This window comes from Sebastes fasciatus, chromosome 9 (assembly GCF_043250625.1).
Source record: "Sebastes fasciatus isolate fSebFas1 chromosome 9, fSebFas1.pri, whole genome shotgun sequence".
Taxonomy (NCBI): domain Eukaryota; kingdom Metazoa; phylum Chordata; class Actinopteri; order Perciformes; family Sebastidae; genus Sebastes; species Sebastes fasciatus.
Window position 1 is genome coordinate 26,469,237 of NC_133803.1, and position 17,375 is coordinate 26,486,611.

Sequence of the window (17,375 nt, forward strand, 5' to 3'; positions counted from 1 at the left end):
CACACACACACACACACACACACACACTTGCGTGCACACACACACACACACATGGGCAGACTTACAGATGAAGCACGAGTGTGTGACACCCCTTATTCATATCACAATCACATCATCCATCACAGCATGCCTCCTATTTCCTGTTTTCCAGATCATAAACTTATAAGGCCAATGACAGCCCCCCCCCCTGACACAGTCAGACTCCTCTAAATCTAAATGATGTCTCCTCCATCATGCTCTCTTCCATCCTCTCATCCTCTCATCCATCCATCCATCTCTTTTTTTTTTCTTTTGTGTATTGTTCCCTTTGCTCATCCACCATTCTCCAGGCAGCCTCGGACCCTGGAGATACCCGAGTGTCAGACTCTTGGCAGGAAGCTCGCTGACAGAGGCAGGTAAGGCATGTACTGTAGGCTCAGCACATGTCAGACAGTAGAGTGTAGGAGGTCATTGACGGGAGCTGGAAATTACGCAACCAACTTAAAAAAAAAAACTCTATTGCTGGTAGCTTTTTTTTTGGAAGAAGCAATCTTTTCTTACGTTAGTTTCAAACCCCATTTGTGCAGGATTAACATTACAGAGGGAGGTGGGGAATGAAATATTCACTGGGCTCCTCTGTAATTTAATTATCGTTCTGGACGGCATTTTAAAATCAGAAGATATGGCTGTAATAGACATGGAACATAAGTTTATGTATCTTGAGGTATTTAGTTCATACCCAGATAAAATTCAGCCAAATTATGGTCATTAGTATCATATAGTAATAGTAGTATAGTGTCGTACAGTGACCATCTTAAATTTCTCTACAGGCATGCTAGCAGCTCTGTGAGGCCGTCCTGAAGTGGCACAGTGGTGCTAAATACTAATATCAATGTTAACATGCTGTAATATTTGTGAATTACAGTAGCATTAAACACAAAGAACATTTTAGTTTGATGGGAATGTCGTTAGTTTTGCAGATATTTAGTTAGAGTATTAAAAGTATTGGGCAAATTAAAATGTTGACATCGTGGGAGTGTTAATATGAAAAGTTATTACGCTTCATCTTGTAGGAGATATGAGGTCCTGTCCGTACCAAATTTAATGTCAATCCATCTAACATTTCACTTGAATGTCACATGATTTTGGATGACTTATTATTTATTTGTATTCTGTTGCTTTTTTTTCTTCCAATTTTTCCTCGACCCCCCCATCTTTCTTCACGTTTTTTGTTCCTGCATGCTGCTGCTTCCACACTGTGTTGCGGGGGCTTTGGGTTTGTATGGCACTCGTGTGACTGTACGAACGTGTGTGTGTGTGTGTGTGTGTACCAGAATCAAGCCCACCTCCATCTTAAGGGGCTCCAGAGGAAAGAAGGCCCCACTGCGGCTCCTTGGTAAGGGGATTCCCCTTGAATGAGTTCCACTAGTCTAACCCAGTCTGACAGAGAGGGAGTTGATAAATACAGTAGATACTGTGGTGGAGAGGAACAAGACAGGGCTGCTCTCTCACTCCTTCGTACCTGTGTGTGTGTGTGTTTCTGTGTGTTTCTGTGACCTGTCTTTGCCATTATCACAGCCTCAGATGCTGCTGCTGTTGTGTGTTGGTGTATTTATCGTGTACGTGTTGTGTGAAGGTTATTGTTTAGTAATTTCTGAGCGGTTGCTTAAGTGTTCGGTTAGGTGTTTTGGTGAGTGTTAAATGCCCGATTTTGCATATTTTGGTCTGTTTCAACATTCCTCAAGCAACATCTGAAAAATTGTAAAGGAATTATTACATAATTCAATAATTTAGCAGCAGTAATTGTATTATCTTGCCCTATTATGAGTATAACGGCCAGTGGATGGCCAGTAAAGTGACCATTTTAATCGGAAGTTTGTTACAATAGAACTGGTGGTGATGTATCCATGTAAAGAAAACAATGATATCCACATTTTTAAACCTTTTATACTTAACGGAATAATGGAAATATTTTTTTTTTTAAGAATGTACAATTGATATGACAAAACACATGGAATTGACAAACTAATTATGGAGAAAACCTGAATAACTGTAGAGAGAATGGATTCTATTGAATGGATGTCGGCAGATATGCTGGGATTTGTGCTTGAAGGCTTTCACCTTCTCTCTCTGTTCTTCTGTCTAAATCTTTATTTGCTGCTCTTTCTGCAACAGGATCCCTCACTACACTATCAACCCCTGAACAAGCTTCACTTTGCTTCACTTTGTGAATATGTTGTTGCTGCTACAGATTTTTCACTAAACTCTCGTTGCTGTTCTTTCATTTCCACGACTGATGCTTTTCCTGTCACTTCATTTATTTTTTTTATACAACTTTATATTTGATGTTACACATCTTAAGACAAGAAATGTGAAATGGCAGCAGGCTCCGTTGGTTAAAAGCTGTTTTTTTGCTCAGTTTTTGTGTTCCTTCAGGTGAATTTCACCCTCTTGTAATGTCACAATTAACTCAAGACATCTCCAACCAGCAAGTGTCGGATGCTGCAGTGTGAACGCCCCGGATCACAAACAGATTGACTTTAATTTTATTTTCTCTCTCTTTTTTTATCCCCATTCTTTTCATCCTTGCTTTTGTTCATCTTCTCTCCATATCTCCCCGCCTCTCGTTTGCTTCACTATCATATTATTTTGTGTTAGGGGCCACCTCCAAGGTGGTGCGTCTCTTTCCTCCTCAGTGACGTCCTCCTCAGCCCGCAGAGTACGGCAACTCCCACAGCTTCCCCCCAAGAGCAGCACCGTAGAACAAGGTAACCATGTTGATGATTTTATGTGTGTAAAACTGAATCAGGTAGAAGTCAATAGGTGAGGGATGATTTGTCATTGACGACGACAGTACAGGACTGCAGTGCCATTATGACATTATTATTATCACAAACTCACACACCCACATCTTCAGAATGCGCATGGTTTATCATTAAGTGCAAAACAATATGAATCTTGGTTTAAAGGTGCAATTTGTAAGATCTGGCCACATGCTCCAAAAAAATAGGGGTCAGCATTTCACCTCTCCTACTGGGTCCAAACAATCTAAATTTACGGTTATCCTTAATTTAAAAAAAAAAAAAAAGACTTAAAACTTAACGGCACTTTCTGGAGTATCTGCTGGTTGCCTAGCAACCTCACACAGACTCTGAGAAGTGACTACTCTCTGCCAAGAAATAGTCCGTCAAATAACCCTGTGTAAAACTACAAGTTGTCATTTTATTGTACATCAGTTAAATTACATATTTTATAATTTTTGTAACGTTGTAATGGCGTGCTATCTTGGCCAGGTCTCCCTCGAAAAATAGATTTTAATCTCAAGGGACTTCCTGGTTAAATAGGGTTATAAATAAATAATGATGTCCTATAACTGTTGCTGCTATTTACTGAAATATTACACTCGCTGTTTGACCTGAAAGACCAAGATTAATGAAAACAGGTTGATTACTATCCATGCTGAAAGGGAACATCAGAGTTAGTGGGTCCAGCTTTTTCAGCACTAAATGTTTAGGTTCTGCAAATAGGGTCAATTTTCAGTGCAGTGTGTGATTAAGTGGAAGTTTATTGAGCATCTTATATTTCTTGTGTGTGTTTTTGTAGCCCTGGTAGCAGAGGAGTGTGTTCGTCAGCTCCAGATGAGGGTTCATTCCAACCGGGCGTCAGCTGCCACCACGACCTCCAGCCAACAGGACCTGGACCGAGCCCTCAAGAACAAGCGGGAGGTGGGCAACAACTTTTTTAATTATGTTTGGCTTCATTTATCCTGACAGTTCACTTTAACTCATCAGGAGAATGGACGGAGACAATAAGGGGTTCCAGCCAAAGAGCATGAGCCATAATGTTGCTCAAGTGCATCGCAGTGAATTGCATTTACTGTCTAAGAAAGTAATGAATTATCTTCCAGTAATGGTGAAGACCACACTCAGTAAAATGAATTGGTTCCGACTGGGCAGCCGCTGAAGAACGCACCTCAAATACATGAAGTGTATAATCCACGCTGGCTGGTTTATCGCTCCCTAACTGACAGTTTAACGGCGATATCCTGACTTTCACACATGTCTACATGCCACTAGTTTCACTTTTCTGTATGCATCATGTCAGCGCTGTCTTTGTGATGCATTACACCGTCCCCCATCTGACTGAATGTGAAATGATTTAAATCTGACGGTATCAGCACAAACTGACTAAAACATGTGAAAGTGTCAGTAATGCTGTGACATGGATGAAAGCATGTACAGTAGCAGGTTTGATCATTTTCAGATTTACAATAGCTTTTATATTCCGTTATAAAATCTGAATTTGACGGAAGTTATTCAGTCTCCTTCACAAGCTCCTATGACATGGTTGGTACCAATGGATTCCTTAGTTGGAATAGCTAACGTGTTAACACGCAGTATATACATGATATGTTATTTGTGTGATATGTGTTTCCTGCAGCTCTACAAGGACCAGAGGAGGAGCAGTGAGAACGTTTCCCATAAGTCCTCAGACAGTGATGTCAGCGACGTGTCAGCCATCTCTCGAACCAGCAGTGCCTCTCGCATCAGTAGCACCAGCTACATGTCCATCCAGTCAGAGAGACCCCGGGGACGCTTCAGGTACTCACACATACTACCTCACTTAGACAACAACTTTGTGTATTATTCATATTTACTTTTCAGTAAAGGAATTTAATTAATTCATATAAAACAAACTTAGTTTTGGGTGACGTGTGATGATCAGCAGGGCCATGCGCGCAACGGGCCGCCACATGATGAAGAGCACCAGCGTGAGCGGCGAGATCTACGGCATGGAGCACACCGACGGCAGCCAATCAGACACAGCGCTCGGGAGCCTGGGGAGCGGGATCAAGAAGCGGCGCTCGAGCCTCAGCCAACGTGTTGTCGCCATCCTGCCATCCAGACGCAGCCGGAGTACCTCGCAACTCAGCCAGACAGGTCAGAGAACAGTCTGACTGACAGGCTGAGAAATCTGCACACAGATACATATAACTATATATCACACAGCAGTATCTAAAACTACACGGCACCACCAACCATAGACCCTCACTGAAGGCCTTTAAAGTTGCAGTGTGATCATTTCATCAAAGAATCACCACCACAATCATTTTAACCCATTAGTGTAATTACTGTAAATAAATAATACCATCGCCAAGAAGATTGGCAGCCTCTAACGACATCTAGTCTGTTTTATATTGTGTGGTAAATCTTTCATTGGACAAACTAAAAGGCTAATATAAAATGTTTATCCGTAAAAGCTGAAGCAGCAAGTTTAGCTTGAAAGCTGGTTTTTCTGAAAGCCGCTTTAGGAAGAATTTTTTTTATGTGATTACAGCATCTTTCAAATCATTGTGATGGCATACAGAGACAATCCCAGGAAATATATGTGGCTGTCAGCTATAGTGTCTTTTTGAATTCTACCTCCAGGGGGCGTCAAAGTCAAAGACATTTTCTGTACACATAGTGGCTTTAAAGAGTACTTTAAAGAGCGACAACACTTCCCAAACGTTAACTTATTTATCATGTATCTTCCGTCCTTAAGTGACGCCACTTCTGTAGTTATTTTAACCCAAACGTCAACTTATTTATTATGTAACTTATATTTTTAAGTAACGCCATTTCCGTAGTTATTCTAACCCAAATGTTAGTTGCAGCTATGGTTTCGTTGTCAAGGACAATGGCAATAAAGCTCTTTTGAATCTCTTGAATCTTGGAGAGTGCAGTTCCATGTTAACTAACTCAAATGCATCTCTGCTTCGAGAGCCGGTTCGGATAAAACAAATGCATCATGGGTGCATTTATTTATGAATTTGATGCGTTTTTATCGATACAGAATCAAACAGAGAAAAACACTTTCTCATATTCTGTAAACGGAGACTTCAATGCAGATAGTCAACAACCTGTAGGTCGCTAACACTGGAACACATTTAGATCATTTCACCAGTGTATCCAGTGTTGCTGTTGTTTATGATGATGTTTATTGGCTTTGTTGTTGTTGTCGTTGTTGTTGTTGTGTGTGTTATTTCAGAGGCGGCGGGTAAGAAGGCGGAAAGACAGAAAGGTAAAGCAATAGTTAGACAGACAGTTTGGTAGGAAGACAGTCAGACACTGTAAGACAGGAAGACAACTGTACTTTACTTCAGGTGATGCTTCTAAGGATTTATAGCTGCCATCAATTGTTGGTGCATGATAAACCAAGCATGGTATTAAAGTATATAGCAGGATTGAATACATTATGGAGCAGCTGTTAAATGTAACTTCACAGATGTTTTTTTTTTTGTAATTGCATTGAGAGATGTTAAAGAATATGTTAATTAATAAAGCATCACAGTACACTTTTTAACAGACTCTTAACAGACTTTTTAAGAGACACAGATGCAGACAAAATAGATCAAACTCAGTCAGACAGGGAGCCATAGAGAGAGAGAATGATAGCGAGGGAGAGTTGTAGAAGTTCCCAGCACCTCCAGCCCTTCCTGAACTCTGTCTCCGGCACGCTTCCTTACTCCACCCTCTTCTGTCATGTTCAGTTCTTCAAGAAGCCCGGCTGAATCCAAAATCATATTCTCAATTAGTCCGATTTTTGTAACCTACAGGCCGTATCTGCCTTTCATTTTCACTAACATAAAAAAAAACGAAATCTGAAACACTGGTGTTCTTTTTGGAAAGGACGCCATGTGTTTATGAGAAAACAAACAGCAGGCTTTTAAAAAGATCTGAACTCTCCCTTTAAACCCGGATTTACACTGTATGATTTCTTCAACCCTCCGAGTTTTACCTTTACATCCCTGCCAAACAAGCCATGTTATCTTCCAGCAGTGACCTCATCACCTAAATAACAATAGATATTCCTTCAGATTTTCCAAAAAATGATGTGATTGTCTGCACAAAACTTTTTTTCTAGCATGCTGAAGATTGCTCTGTATTTATCTTTTACAGAAATTCTGTTTTGAGATGTTGGTGAGGTCACCATGAGATATTAATTTGCATGGCTTGCATATTGATGAACTTCAGCCGATAGTTATCGGGCTTTTCAGAGTTACTACCTTAAATTGATGCAGAAAGTATGACTGCAAAAAAAGAGTAGTATTATAATCATACTCTGTAAAAATGCAGGTGCATTTTGGAGTAATTGTTTTTTTTTCTGCCCCAGAAGCTCCAACGGGTAAGAAGGTGGGTAAGGGCAACGTCAGCAGCAGCATCCAGAGGAGCGTGGAGACGGGCATGGCGGTGGAGTACCCACGGGGAGGGTCAGGCATGAACCGGCAGGCCAGCAGAGAGTCGACCGATGGCAGCATGAACAGCTACAGCTCTGAGGGGAAGTACGTACACACAAGGTGCATTTTGTGTGGACTATATGTGAAGTAAACTACAACATATTGTGATGAAAAAAAGTGTCTTTAGATGATGGATCTACCAAGATGACAGATATGATGGCATTTTAGCAATGCAAGATGCGTTTTGAGGCAAATCTTCCCGTTAACATTTCTGACCAATGAGACGGCATCTTGCTCTCGCATGGCATTTGTTTACAACATGTATACGAGCAACCTGAAGCATATTTTTTCACTTCAAGTCTATTTATTCTGTTTTACGCGTATACTGTAACTACAGTGATTGTGTTGGACTCGGAGCACTACCAAAATGCAGGTGACCAACACTCAATACTGTGCCTGAACGCATCGTGTGCAGACAGATGGAGGACTGAAGCTGCTGCTTCTGCTCTGCTAACATGCGTGTTAGTCTTGTTTCAAAATAGACCTCCCTTATGCTCCGACTGATATTTTATGGGGGCTATACAGTCAATTTAAAGGGTAACTTCGGTATTTTTCAACCCTATTTTCCTATGTTTTTGAGTCCAAGTTAGTAATGAGGACAACAATTATTGAAATTGGTCCAGTATTGACGGAGAGCGCTGTAGACAGCAGCCGCTAAACGAGCTTCGAGGGCAAGTGAGCTGTGTCAATGTAACGTTAAGTCCTCTAAAAGTGCTTGATTTAGCCACTGACAGGCTCAGATTGTTATTATAAGTGTCTGACAACATTATAGAAAGGACCCTACAGAGAGAAAAAAAACATTTTTCTCCGCTCAACGAGAAGTCCTGTTGTTGAAATCATCTAAATATTCAGCCATGACATTGAAAATCTTTTAGATGACACTAGGCTACGACAACAAACACCGGCGCTAGCAGTGTTTCCACCGTTGTCTTCCGGCAACCCATCACCTCGCCAGATTTCACAAGACTTCTCCTTGAGCGAGACTCTTTCCATAATGTCAGACACTTAAAATAACAATCAGAGCCTGTCATGGCAGAAACGAGCACTTTAAGTGGACGTAAATGACGGTGCCAGCTTGCCCCAATAGGATTACATTGCAGCCTGTGAGCAGCTGCCGTCTACAGCGCTCTCCCTCAATACGGGACCAATTTCAGAAATTGTTGTCCCCATTAGTCAGTTAGACACAAAAACATGGGACAATAGCATCCAGGTTGTGGCAGACAAGGGTAGTAACCAATGATATACAAAAAAGAATGAGAGCAGACAGATTAGCTCTGCACAGGTAAAAGTTTAAGCATGTAATAAGTATTAAAAAGTGTCTAGAGACCCATGCAGGTGACCATGCTCTGTGCTATTGTATAACATAAAGCAGTATAGTGTAGGGTGACAGTAATGTTTGCTTTCCCAAATGTATAATTGTATCTTTAATTGCATTTTATGGTATTTGTTTTGAGTGGTGATGTAGGAATTGTTCAATAATTTCTGTGTGTGTGTGTGTGTGTGTGTGTGTGTCAGTCTGATCTTCTCAGGTATGCGGTTGGGTGCCGACAGTCAATTCAGTGACTTCCTGGATGGTTTAGGCCCCGGTCAGCTGGTTGGCCGGCAAACACTGGCCACACCTGCCATGGGTGAGTCATGGCTCCATCAAATCCACCGCACATCCCACACCTCAAATATCCTATATTTGTATCACAAGAACGAAACTACAAATATTAAGTTCTATTATACATGTAAAAATAGAAGAATACCAGTGTACTTCACCTTTTCTTGATGTATATATACTGTATATATACTGTATATGTGCTGCTTTGAGAACTTGGAGAAATGTGCAAACTACTTATTCAGATTAGGAACAAAAAGTAGAAGTTTCTGATAACTTTACAACAATTTGTCTAAATGTGGTTTGTATGTGCGTTTGCATAATATGTCTCCTATACGTACAGGTGATGTTCAGATCGGTCTGATGGATAAGAAAGGTCAGCTGGAGGTGGAGGTGATCAGGGCACGAGGCCTTAACTCCAAACCAGGCTCCAAATCCCTCCCAGGTAACACTCACACCGTAAATACAGCACTGATGCCTGAATGTCAAACTCAAACACAGACACACTCCAACAAAGCTTCTCTCTCTCTCTTCTTCTTCTTCCTCCCTACTCCCTCTGCTTTCACCACCTCCATCATTCTATCTGTCCTCCCTCTTTCTCTCTCGTTTGCTCCGTCCATCCCCAGCTCCCTACGTCAAGGTGTATCTGCTGGATAATGGAACTTGTAAAGCCAAAAAGAAAACCAAGATTGCACGAAAGACCCTGGAGCCACTCTACCAGCAGCACCTGCTCTTTGAGGAGAGTCCCCAGGGCAAGGTGCTTCAGGTAATCCTCTGTGTGTGTGTGTGTGTGTGTGTGTGTGTATACGTGTACCTAATAACACTTTAATATCAAATAGACTGAACGACTAACCGTTGCTCACTTTGTGATGAGAATGTTCATAAAAAGAATTAAATACAAGTTTCTTTTGATTAATGGCATGCCAGCGCTGCAGACTTGAGACTATCAACTTGAATAAACTTGAACTTAAATTACTTGATTTGACATGTCTTGAATTATTTGAGACTTTACTTGGACTTATCTCAAATGACGACATTTGACTTGTCTTTAAGTATTTATACTTGACTTCTCTCAAACTGACCTGGAACTTGACTCAGATTTTTCTTGAATGAGTTCAAACTTGACTGAGTTGTCTTGAATTACTTCAGGTTTTTTCTCAAATGACATCAGATTTGATTTGGACTTGTATTGAAAGACTTCTGATTTGACTAGAACTTGTCTCAAAATACTTGAGACCTGACCAGGATTTGTCTAATACTTGACTTGAAATTGTCTCAAATTACTAGAGACTTGACTTGGACTTGTCTCGAAGACTTGAGACTTGACTTGTAAACTTGACTGAGTTGTCCTGAATTACTTGAGACTCGTCTCAAATGAAGTCAGATTTGACCTGAACTTGTCTCAAAAACTTGAGACTTGATTTGTATTTGTTTCGAATTATTTAAAACTTGACCAGGACTTGTCTCAAAACACTTAAAAACAGCTCTGCATCACTGACTTTGAGAATGTCCATTTGCTGATCTAAAAGCATTTTAAAAACATGAACTAAGTTTTAAGTTTTGCTTTGAAGCCTCGTAGTCTTCATGGCTGCCTTTACGCATTACAAAATTATTCATAAACATATCATAATCTGTGTGTCTTTCTCCAACTCAATACTTCCTAGTTTAACTCGTCTCTACCGTTCTCTCCTCTAGGTGATAGTTTGGGGCGACTATGGACGATTGGACCACAAATGTTTCATGGGTGTAGCACAGATCTTATTGGAGGAGCTGGACCTCTCGAGCACGGTGATTGGCTGGTACAAACTGTTTCCGCCGTCCTCATTGGTGGACCCTACATTAGCTCCGCTCACGCGGCTGGCGTCTCAGACGTCATTGGACAGCTCAGGACCGCCACCGGGCGTTCGGTCCTAGTGACCGAGTGGCGACCCGCAACCCCTCAGCCCCCAAAAATATCCCTTAAATGACAAAATAATGGACCACAGCTACTGGACCAGAACTGAGCAGAGGGCGAGAACACGCCCCGAGGACGACGACGACGACAAGCCCTCGGTCGACCAATGAAAAGCCAGACGGAGCAACAGGGAATGAGAGCGAGAAAGAGAGAGAGGGAGAGACAGAACAAGCCAATCAAAGCTTAGCTGGAGTCTGACAATCACGTCTCACACCTTCCCTCTTCCTCCTCCGTTTGCCTTTTTGTTTTCAAAGCTTTGCTTTCTTTGTTTTTCTCCTCTGAGCTGCAGCAGTGGAGCTTCCTGTCCAACATTCTTCACTTCTGTTTTTCTTTCTTTCTTTCTTTTTCTCCTCCTTACTTTCTTGTGCAGTCCCGATCAGAGAACCCGATCAAGGTGGAGTCCTCCGCCTCGCAGCCAATCAGAGTTCAGAGCTCGCTGCTAGGGCCACAGGGTACGAGAGGTGTAAACAATGTGTGGGAGTTTAGCGAGTAGCAAACTGAGGCGGCTTCGTTCAGCCGTACCGCCACGTAGAGGTTGGCTTGTTGTCTCTGCTGGTGTTACCGTGGTAACAGTGTGGTCGTAATTGAGCAGGGTTTGGCACGGTTTGGTTACCTCTTCAGGTTGAAGGGAGCCTGCACACGCTCGTGCACATTCTTAGCCTTGTCGTGACGTATGAAAGCAAGCACAAGGAAAGCTTGACTCCTTTATTCGGACAGAATAAGAAAAAAGTTTTCGTCCGAACAAAGAGGAAAGAAAATAGAGGCCAAATTTTTATTTTTTCATTTGGGATCATTTTTTTTCTGTCTTTGTTTCGAGTTCAGAATGGTACCATAAGGTGCAGACTCCCTCTGTGTACGTTTGGTTTTCGAGCGATGGTGCGCCGACGATAAAGGTCAGGTCCCATTTGCCCGATCGCCCACCCTCACCCCAACCCCCCCCCCCCCCCCGGTCTCCTCCCCTTCCCGACCCCTCTAACTCCCCCCCCACCCCCCACCCCCCAGTAGGAGGGAGCAGCATGACTCGGGGACGCCCCGCCCCCCCCCCCCCGGCCCCAAGCTGCATGCACGTTTCTTTTGTTCCGTTTGTTTCGTTTTCTGTTTTGTTCTCTAACTTTTTTGTAAAATAGAAGATGAGACGAAATTAACGAACGATTCTCAAAAAAACGAAAAACAGAAAAAAAGACTAGACTATGTGTGTTAGTTCCACATACTTTTAGGCCAGCTTGTATGTTGCATGTTCTTGTACAGTTTGCTCGTACTGAATATGAATACAAACCGAGAAAAGCCAAGCCATCCCCGCCCCCTAACAGGAGCGGACCAATAGGGGGGGGATCAAACTCCGCCCGGGCCACGCCTTCCACTCTGGGTCTAAATATCCATATTAGGAAGTCTCTGGAAAAAGAATTCTCTTTGTTTCCGTTTTTTCTTTGGACCCGTTGAAACAACAGTGCTGTTCTGTAGTACTGAGCATCCTCGAGCCCCGGGCGTATCTGAGGGTGTAGGTGTCTAAACTGTAGTTTACGACAGTCGGGGCTAGAGACAGAGATAGAGAATGTGTGTATAACAGCTAAATGTATATGAAGTATAATTATGAGTTTGACAGAAGTTATAAAGATATAGATATATGAATATAAAAAGAGTGTATCTGACTGTACACCCGTCACACACACATGCACACCTTGTACATACAAACCAGGATGAGCGGCTTGAACTTAAGTTATGAACAAACAAAAACATCGCTGACACACAAACATTCCTGGTCTTGTTGAAGGGAATTTGCGTCCTGTGGATGTGCTCGAGCCGCTGAGCGGCGCTGAGCCACAAGGGGGCGCTAATAGGCCTTTATTTTTGTCCTAGTTGCAGAAAAAACAAGCAGAACCAATTGGAACAAAGTTTACTTTCTTCTCCTTTAATCCCCTTCCCCCTGTTTAGTGCTATTGGTTTGGACTGGACTTCTAAAGCCAATGAGAAATCTGATTTTGCAGACATATTTTGCAGACGTTTCTGTTGAAACCCTTGGCGGTGTGGCCGACTGCCCTTTCCTTTGTCAGTATTACTCCAGGAATACTGATTGTTTACAGCCCATGGCTCCCCACTCCCAAACCACGATTTTAGACGAAAGACTAAGTATTCACTGCAACAGTTCTTGTTTGTATAACAGATGTGGCTCTACTGATGTGTATGTTTTATATTCAAGAGTTCATTTTTATTATTTACAAATAAAAGACTGTGTGGAAGAAGATCATGGCTTTTTCGAACGGAGTGGTCTGAAATTATTGTGGAGAAGGTGACTTCGGAGCCTTATTTAACATGTGAATGTGATTGTGATTATTTTTCACTGGTGCACAAACACAGAGAAAGCCGGAACAATACAAGGTAAACCTTATACCCTTATATATAAAAAATGTACTTGCCATATTCCAGCTTTTTTCTTGGTTGGTCCCTTACTGCCCCTAATGTATAGGGCCGTTTCATTACTTTCCCAGACACCAACTTGCGCCCTAAAGCTGAAACGATTATACAGTAGTTCAATCAGGACAGACAAGTGATTAACTGTTTGTTATAACAGATGATGCGTGATAATAAAGTCTTGACAGAAAGTCTTAGACTCTACAGGGAGATGTGTAATCGAGGGGTGTCTAACCCCGAGCAGCAGCAAGATAAATCCCCCCATAAAGTCCAGACACTGTCCTGGTGGTGGCGGCTGAGGATTTTGCTGAGACCGGGCAGTGATGGGGAGGTCAAGGGTTGCGTGTAACAACAGCATGAATGTATTATACGCAGAGAGAGCATCATATTTAAGAAGAGGCAGCAGCAAGATGATAGGCTAACAAAGTAGGTTTGTCGTTTTTGTTGTTTTCTCAGTACTTTATGAAAGCAATCTAAATATCTCTGGGTTTTGGACTGTTGGTCTGACAAAACAAGACAATTCAATGTTAACTTGGGCTTTGGGGAATTGTTGTGGGCATTTTTCACTATTTTCTGTAGTTTAGCCATCTGACATATTGCACACCATGGTAAGTAATATCACAATGATTAGTTATATGATGAATAATACTTATTTGATGGTGGTTAAGTGGTATTACTATAGAGGATAATTTAGCTTTTAAAAAAAAAAAAAAAACATTTACCACCACACTGTGTGTGAGTCCTTGATCATTTTAGTTTCATCATCTCCAGCGTGGATTGACTGTATCTGTTTTCATCCTAGACTGCCGCCCTCTGGTGTGACAAGGGATTACTATCATTTTTTAAATCCACTCTGATACATTGCTTATTTCACTCTATATACTTATCAGGCCAATAAACCTATTCAATATGTTTGAGTTTCAAATCTTATATACATAATTTCCTGTTTATACTTCTGCCATATAACAGATACAGGGACAAATGGCCTCTAACAGACACATGGTGGAAGATACAGTATACATGCATCACTAAAAAATCAGGACTCCTTAAGCTATTGCTTGGATTTAATTCAAATTTGCACTTATAGTGCCCTGATATCTGCACTTCAGCAATATAATATCAAATTATGTATTTAAAAGTATTTTTTTTTTATTTAAATATTATTTTAAAAGTCATAGTATAGTATGTCAAAAAAAAGTCATAGTATAATATGTCGCAAAAAGTCATAGTATAGTATGTCGAAAAATGTAAAAAAAAGTCATAGTATAGTGTGTCGAAAAATGTAAAAAAAGGTCATAGTATAGTATGTCGAAAAATGTAAAAAAAAAGTCATAGTATAGTATGTCGAAAAATGTAAAAAAAAGTCATAGTATAGTATGTCGAGAAAATGTAAAAAAAGTCGTAGTATGGTATGTCGAAAAATGTAAAAAAAAAAAAAAAGTCATGGTATAATGTGTCAAGAAAAAAACAGTATAATATGTCGAAAAAAAAGACAGTATAATATGTCGAAAAATGTATAGTGTGTCGAAAAATGTAAAAAAAGTCATAGTATAATATGTTGAAAAATGTAAAAACAAATCATAGTATAGTATGTCGAAAAAATTAAAAAAGTCACAGCATAGTATGTCCAAAAAGAGGCAAATTATAGTATGTCGAAAAATGTAAAAAAAAAAGTCAGTATAGTATGTCGAAAAATGTAGAAGAAATCATAGTATAGTATGTCGAAAAATGTAAAAAAGTCATATGTCCAAAAATAGGCATATTATATTATGTTGAAAAACGTAAAAAGAAAAAAATGTTTTAGTATAATATGTAAAAAAAAAAGTCATAGTATAGTATGTCGAAAAAATGAAAAAAAAAATCATAGTATAGTATGTCGAAAAAATGAAAAAAGTCACAGCATAGTATGTCCAAAAAGAGGCAAATTATAGTATGTCGAAAAATGTAAAAAAAAAAAAAAGTCATAGTATATGTCGAAAAAAAAGTCATAGTATAGTATTTTTAGGCATAGTATGTCGAAAAATGTAAAAAAAAAAAAAGTCATAGTATAATATGTTGAAAAAAAAGTCATAGAAAAGACATATGTCGAAAAAAGTCATAGTATAGTATGTCGAAAAATGTAGAAGAAATCATAGTATAGTATGTCGAAAAATGGAAAAAAGTCATATGTCCAAAAATAGGCATATTATATTATGTCGAAAAATGTAAAAAGAAAAAATGTTTTAGTATAATATGTAAAAAAAAAAGTCATAGTATAGTATGTCGAAAAAATGAAAAAAAAGTCATAGTATCGTATGACGAAAAATGTAGAAGAAATCATAGTATGGTACGTCGAAAAGTTTTACCAAAAAAAAATTTTTTTGGTAATACTATATTTTCGACATACTATATTATGACTTTTTTCATTATAGTATACAATATTTTATGATTTTTTTTTGACAAACTATACTTTGACTTTTTTAACGAAATAAGATTTTTTTTGACATGCTTTACTATTCATGTTTTTTTCAAAAGACTATACTATGACTTTTTAAAAAAAATACTATCCAATGACTTTTGTTTCAACATACTAAACTTTGACTTTTTTGTACTCTTTTTTTGACTTTCCGTATAATGACTCAGGGCGGTTGTTATGCTCCCCCTCCTTCTGATCATGCTGATCCTGTCATGCCTAATCTTGGTCTGTGTCCTTAACTCCAGGTGTGGCAGCTCCTGCTTGATTGGAGTCAATAAAGCCAGGCCTGGCCTTTATTGACTCCAATCAAGCAGGAGCTGCCACACAGCCACAAGAGTAAATCCTATCCCTTTAAGAGCAAGTGGGACATAGCGGTGCGAGAAAAGGAGAGGAGGGGGAGAGAAGAAAGAGGAATTAAAAAAGAAAAGGAAGTATGAGTATAGAATGTCTAAAAATTCCATGTAAAAAGTCATAGTATAGTATGTCGAAACATTTCATGAAAAAAAGTCATGGTATATTATGTTGAAATATTTCACCAAAAAATGTCATGGTATAGAATGTCAAAAAATGTATAGAAAAAAAAGTCATAGTATAACATGTAAAAAAATTTCACTAAAAAAAGTCATAGTGTAGTATGTCTAAAAATTCCATGTAAAAAGTCATAGTATAGTATGTCGAAAAATGTATTGAAAAAAAGTCATAGTATAGCATGTAAAAAAATTTCACTAAAAAAGTCATAGTACAGTATGTCGAAAAATGTCATGAAAAAAAAGTTATAGTGTAGTATGTCTAAAAATTCCATGTAAAAAGTCATAGTACAGTATGTCGAAAAAATGTCATGGAAAAAAAGTCATAGTATAGTATGTCGAAAAATTTATTGAAAAAAAGTCATAGTATAGCATGTAAAAAAATTTCACTAAAAAAGTCATGAAAAAAAAGTCATAGTGTAGTATGTCTAAAAATTCCATGTAAAAAGTCATAGTATAGCATGTCAAAATTTTTTACCAAAACAAGTCATAGTGTAGTATGGCGGAAAATTGAATGAAAAAAGTCCAAGTATAGAATGTCAAAGAATTTCACCAAAAAATGTCATGAAAAAAAAGTCATAGTGTAGTATGTCTAAAAATTCCATGTAAAAAGTCATAGCATAGTATGTCGAAAGATTTCATGGAAAAAAAGTCATATTATATAGTATGTCAAAAAATTTCACCAAAGAAAGTCCTAGTATAGTATGACGAAAAATGTATTCAAAAAAAGTCATTGTCGAAAAAATTGAATGAAAAAAAGTCATAGTATAGTATGTCGAAAAATTTAATGAAAATTGTGGCCCTAATATCCATCGTACCATAGACCTACAACAATGATAAATAAAAATAAAAATGTAAACAAAAAACAGTTATTAATTTCCATGTTTAATAATCCACAGGGAGCCACTGGAGAGGAGTAAAGACTAGCTTTTTGTTTGTGAGTTCTTGATCTTTTTTTTTCATTTTTTTTTTAGTCTTTATCCCAGACTGTTACTGCCACACTGTGGTGAGACTAGAGGTTACTATCATTTTTAAAATCCATTCTGATAGTGTTTCAATTCAATTCAAACTTTATTTCAGAAACACAGGAGGGTCCATAGCAATAAAATAAAATAAAATAAAAAGAAACAAAAAAACATACAAGATAAGACCACAGCAGATCATATATAGGC

The 17,375-nt window shown here is 39.1% G+C and overlaps 1 protein-coding gene across 29 annotated transcripts in view; it reads left to right on the forward strand.

Annotated features, from left to right (window-relative positions):
• LOC141774353 (regulating synaptic membrane exocytosis protein 1-like) overlaps window positions 1-11,543 on the forward strand; it is a 97,891-nt gene extending 86,348 nt beyond the window's left edge. For 14 of the 29 annotated variants that reach the window (XM_074646948.1, XM_074646949.1, XM_074646952.1 and 11 more), the window contains 10 exons: window positions 2,638-2,747; window positions 3,583-3,704; window positions 4,420-4,580; window positions 4,705-4,919; window positions 6,010-6,042; window positions 7,138-7,318; window positions 8,774-8,886; window positions 9,202-9,303; window positions 9,485-9,624; window positions 10,554-11,543. In XM_074646948.1, the coding sequence (XP_074503049.1) occupies window positions 2,638-2,747; window positions 3,583-3,704; window positions 4,420-4,580; window positions 4,705-4,919; window positions 6,010-6,042; window positions 7,138-7,318; window positions 8,774-8,886; window positions 9,202-9,303; window positions 9,485-9,624; window positions 10,554-10,772 (1,396 nt within the window). In that variant the 3' untranslated portion in view covers window positions 10,773-11,543. Of the gene's footprint in view, window positions 1-329; window positions 396-2,637; window positions 2,748-3,582; window positions 3,705-4,419; window positions 4,581-4,704; window positions 4,920-6,009; window positions 6,043-7,137; window positions 7,319-8,773; window positions 8,887-9,201; window positions 9,304-9,484; window positions 9,625-10,553 lie in introns of all 29 variants that reach the window. The other 15 variants (XM_074646947.1, XM_074646950.1, XM_074646954.1 and 12 more) reach the window with 4 other exon arrangements.
• The last annotated feature ends 5,832 nt before the right edge of the window (window positions 11,544-17,375 follow it).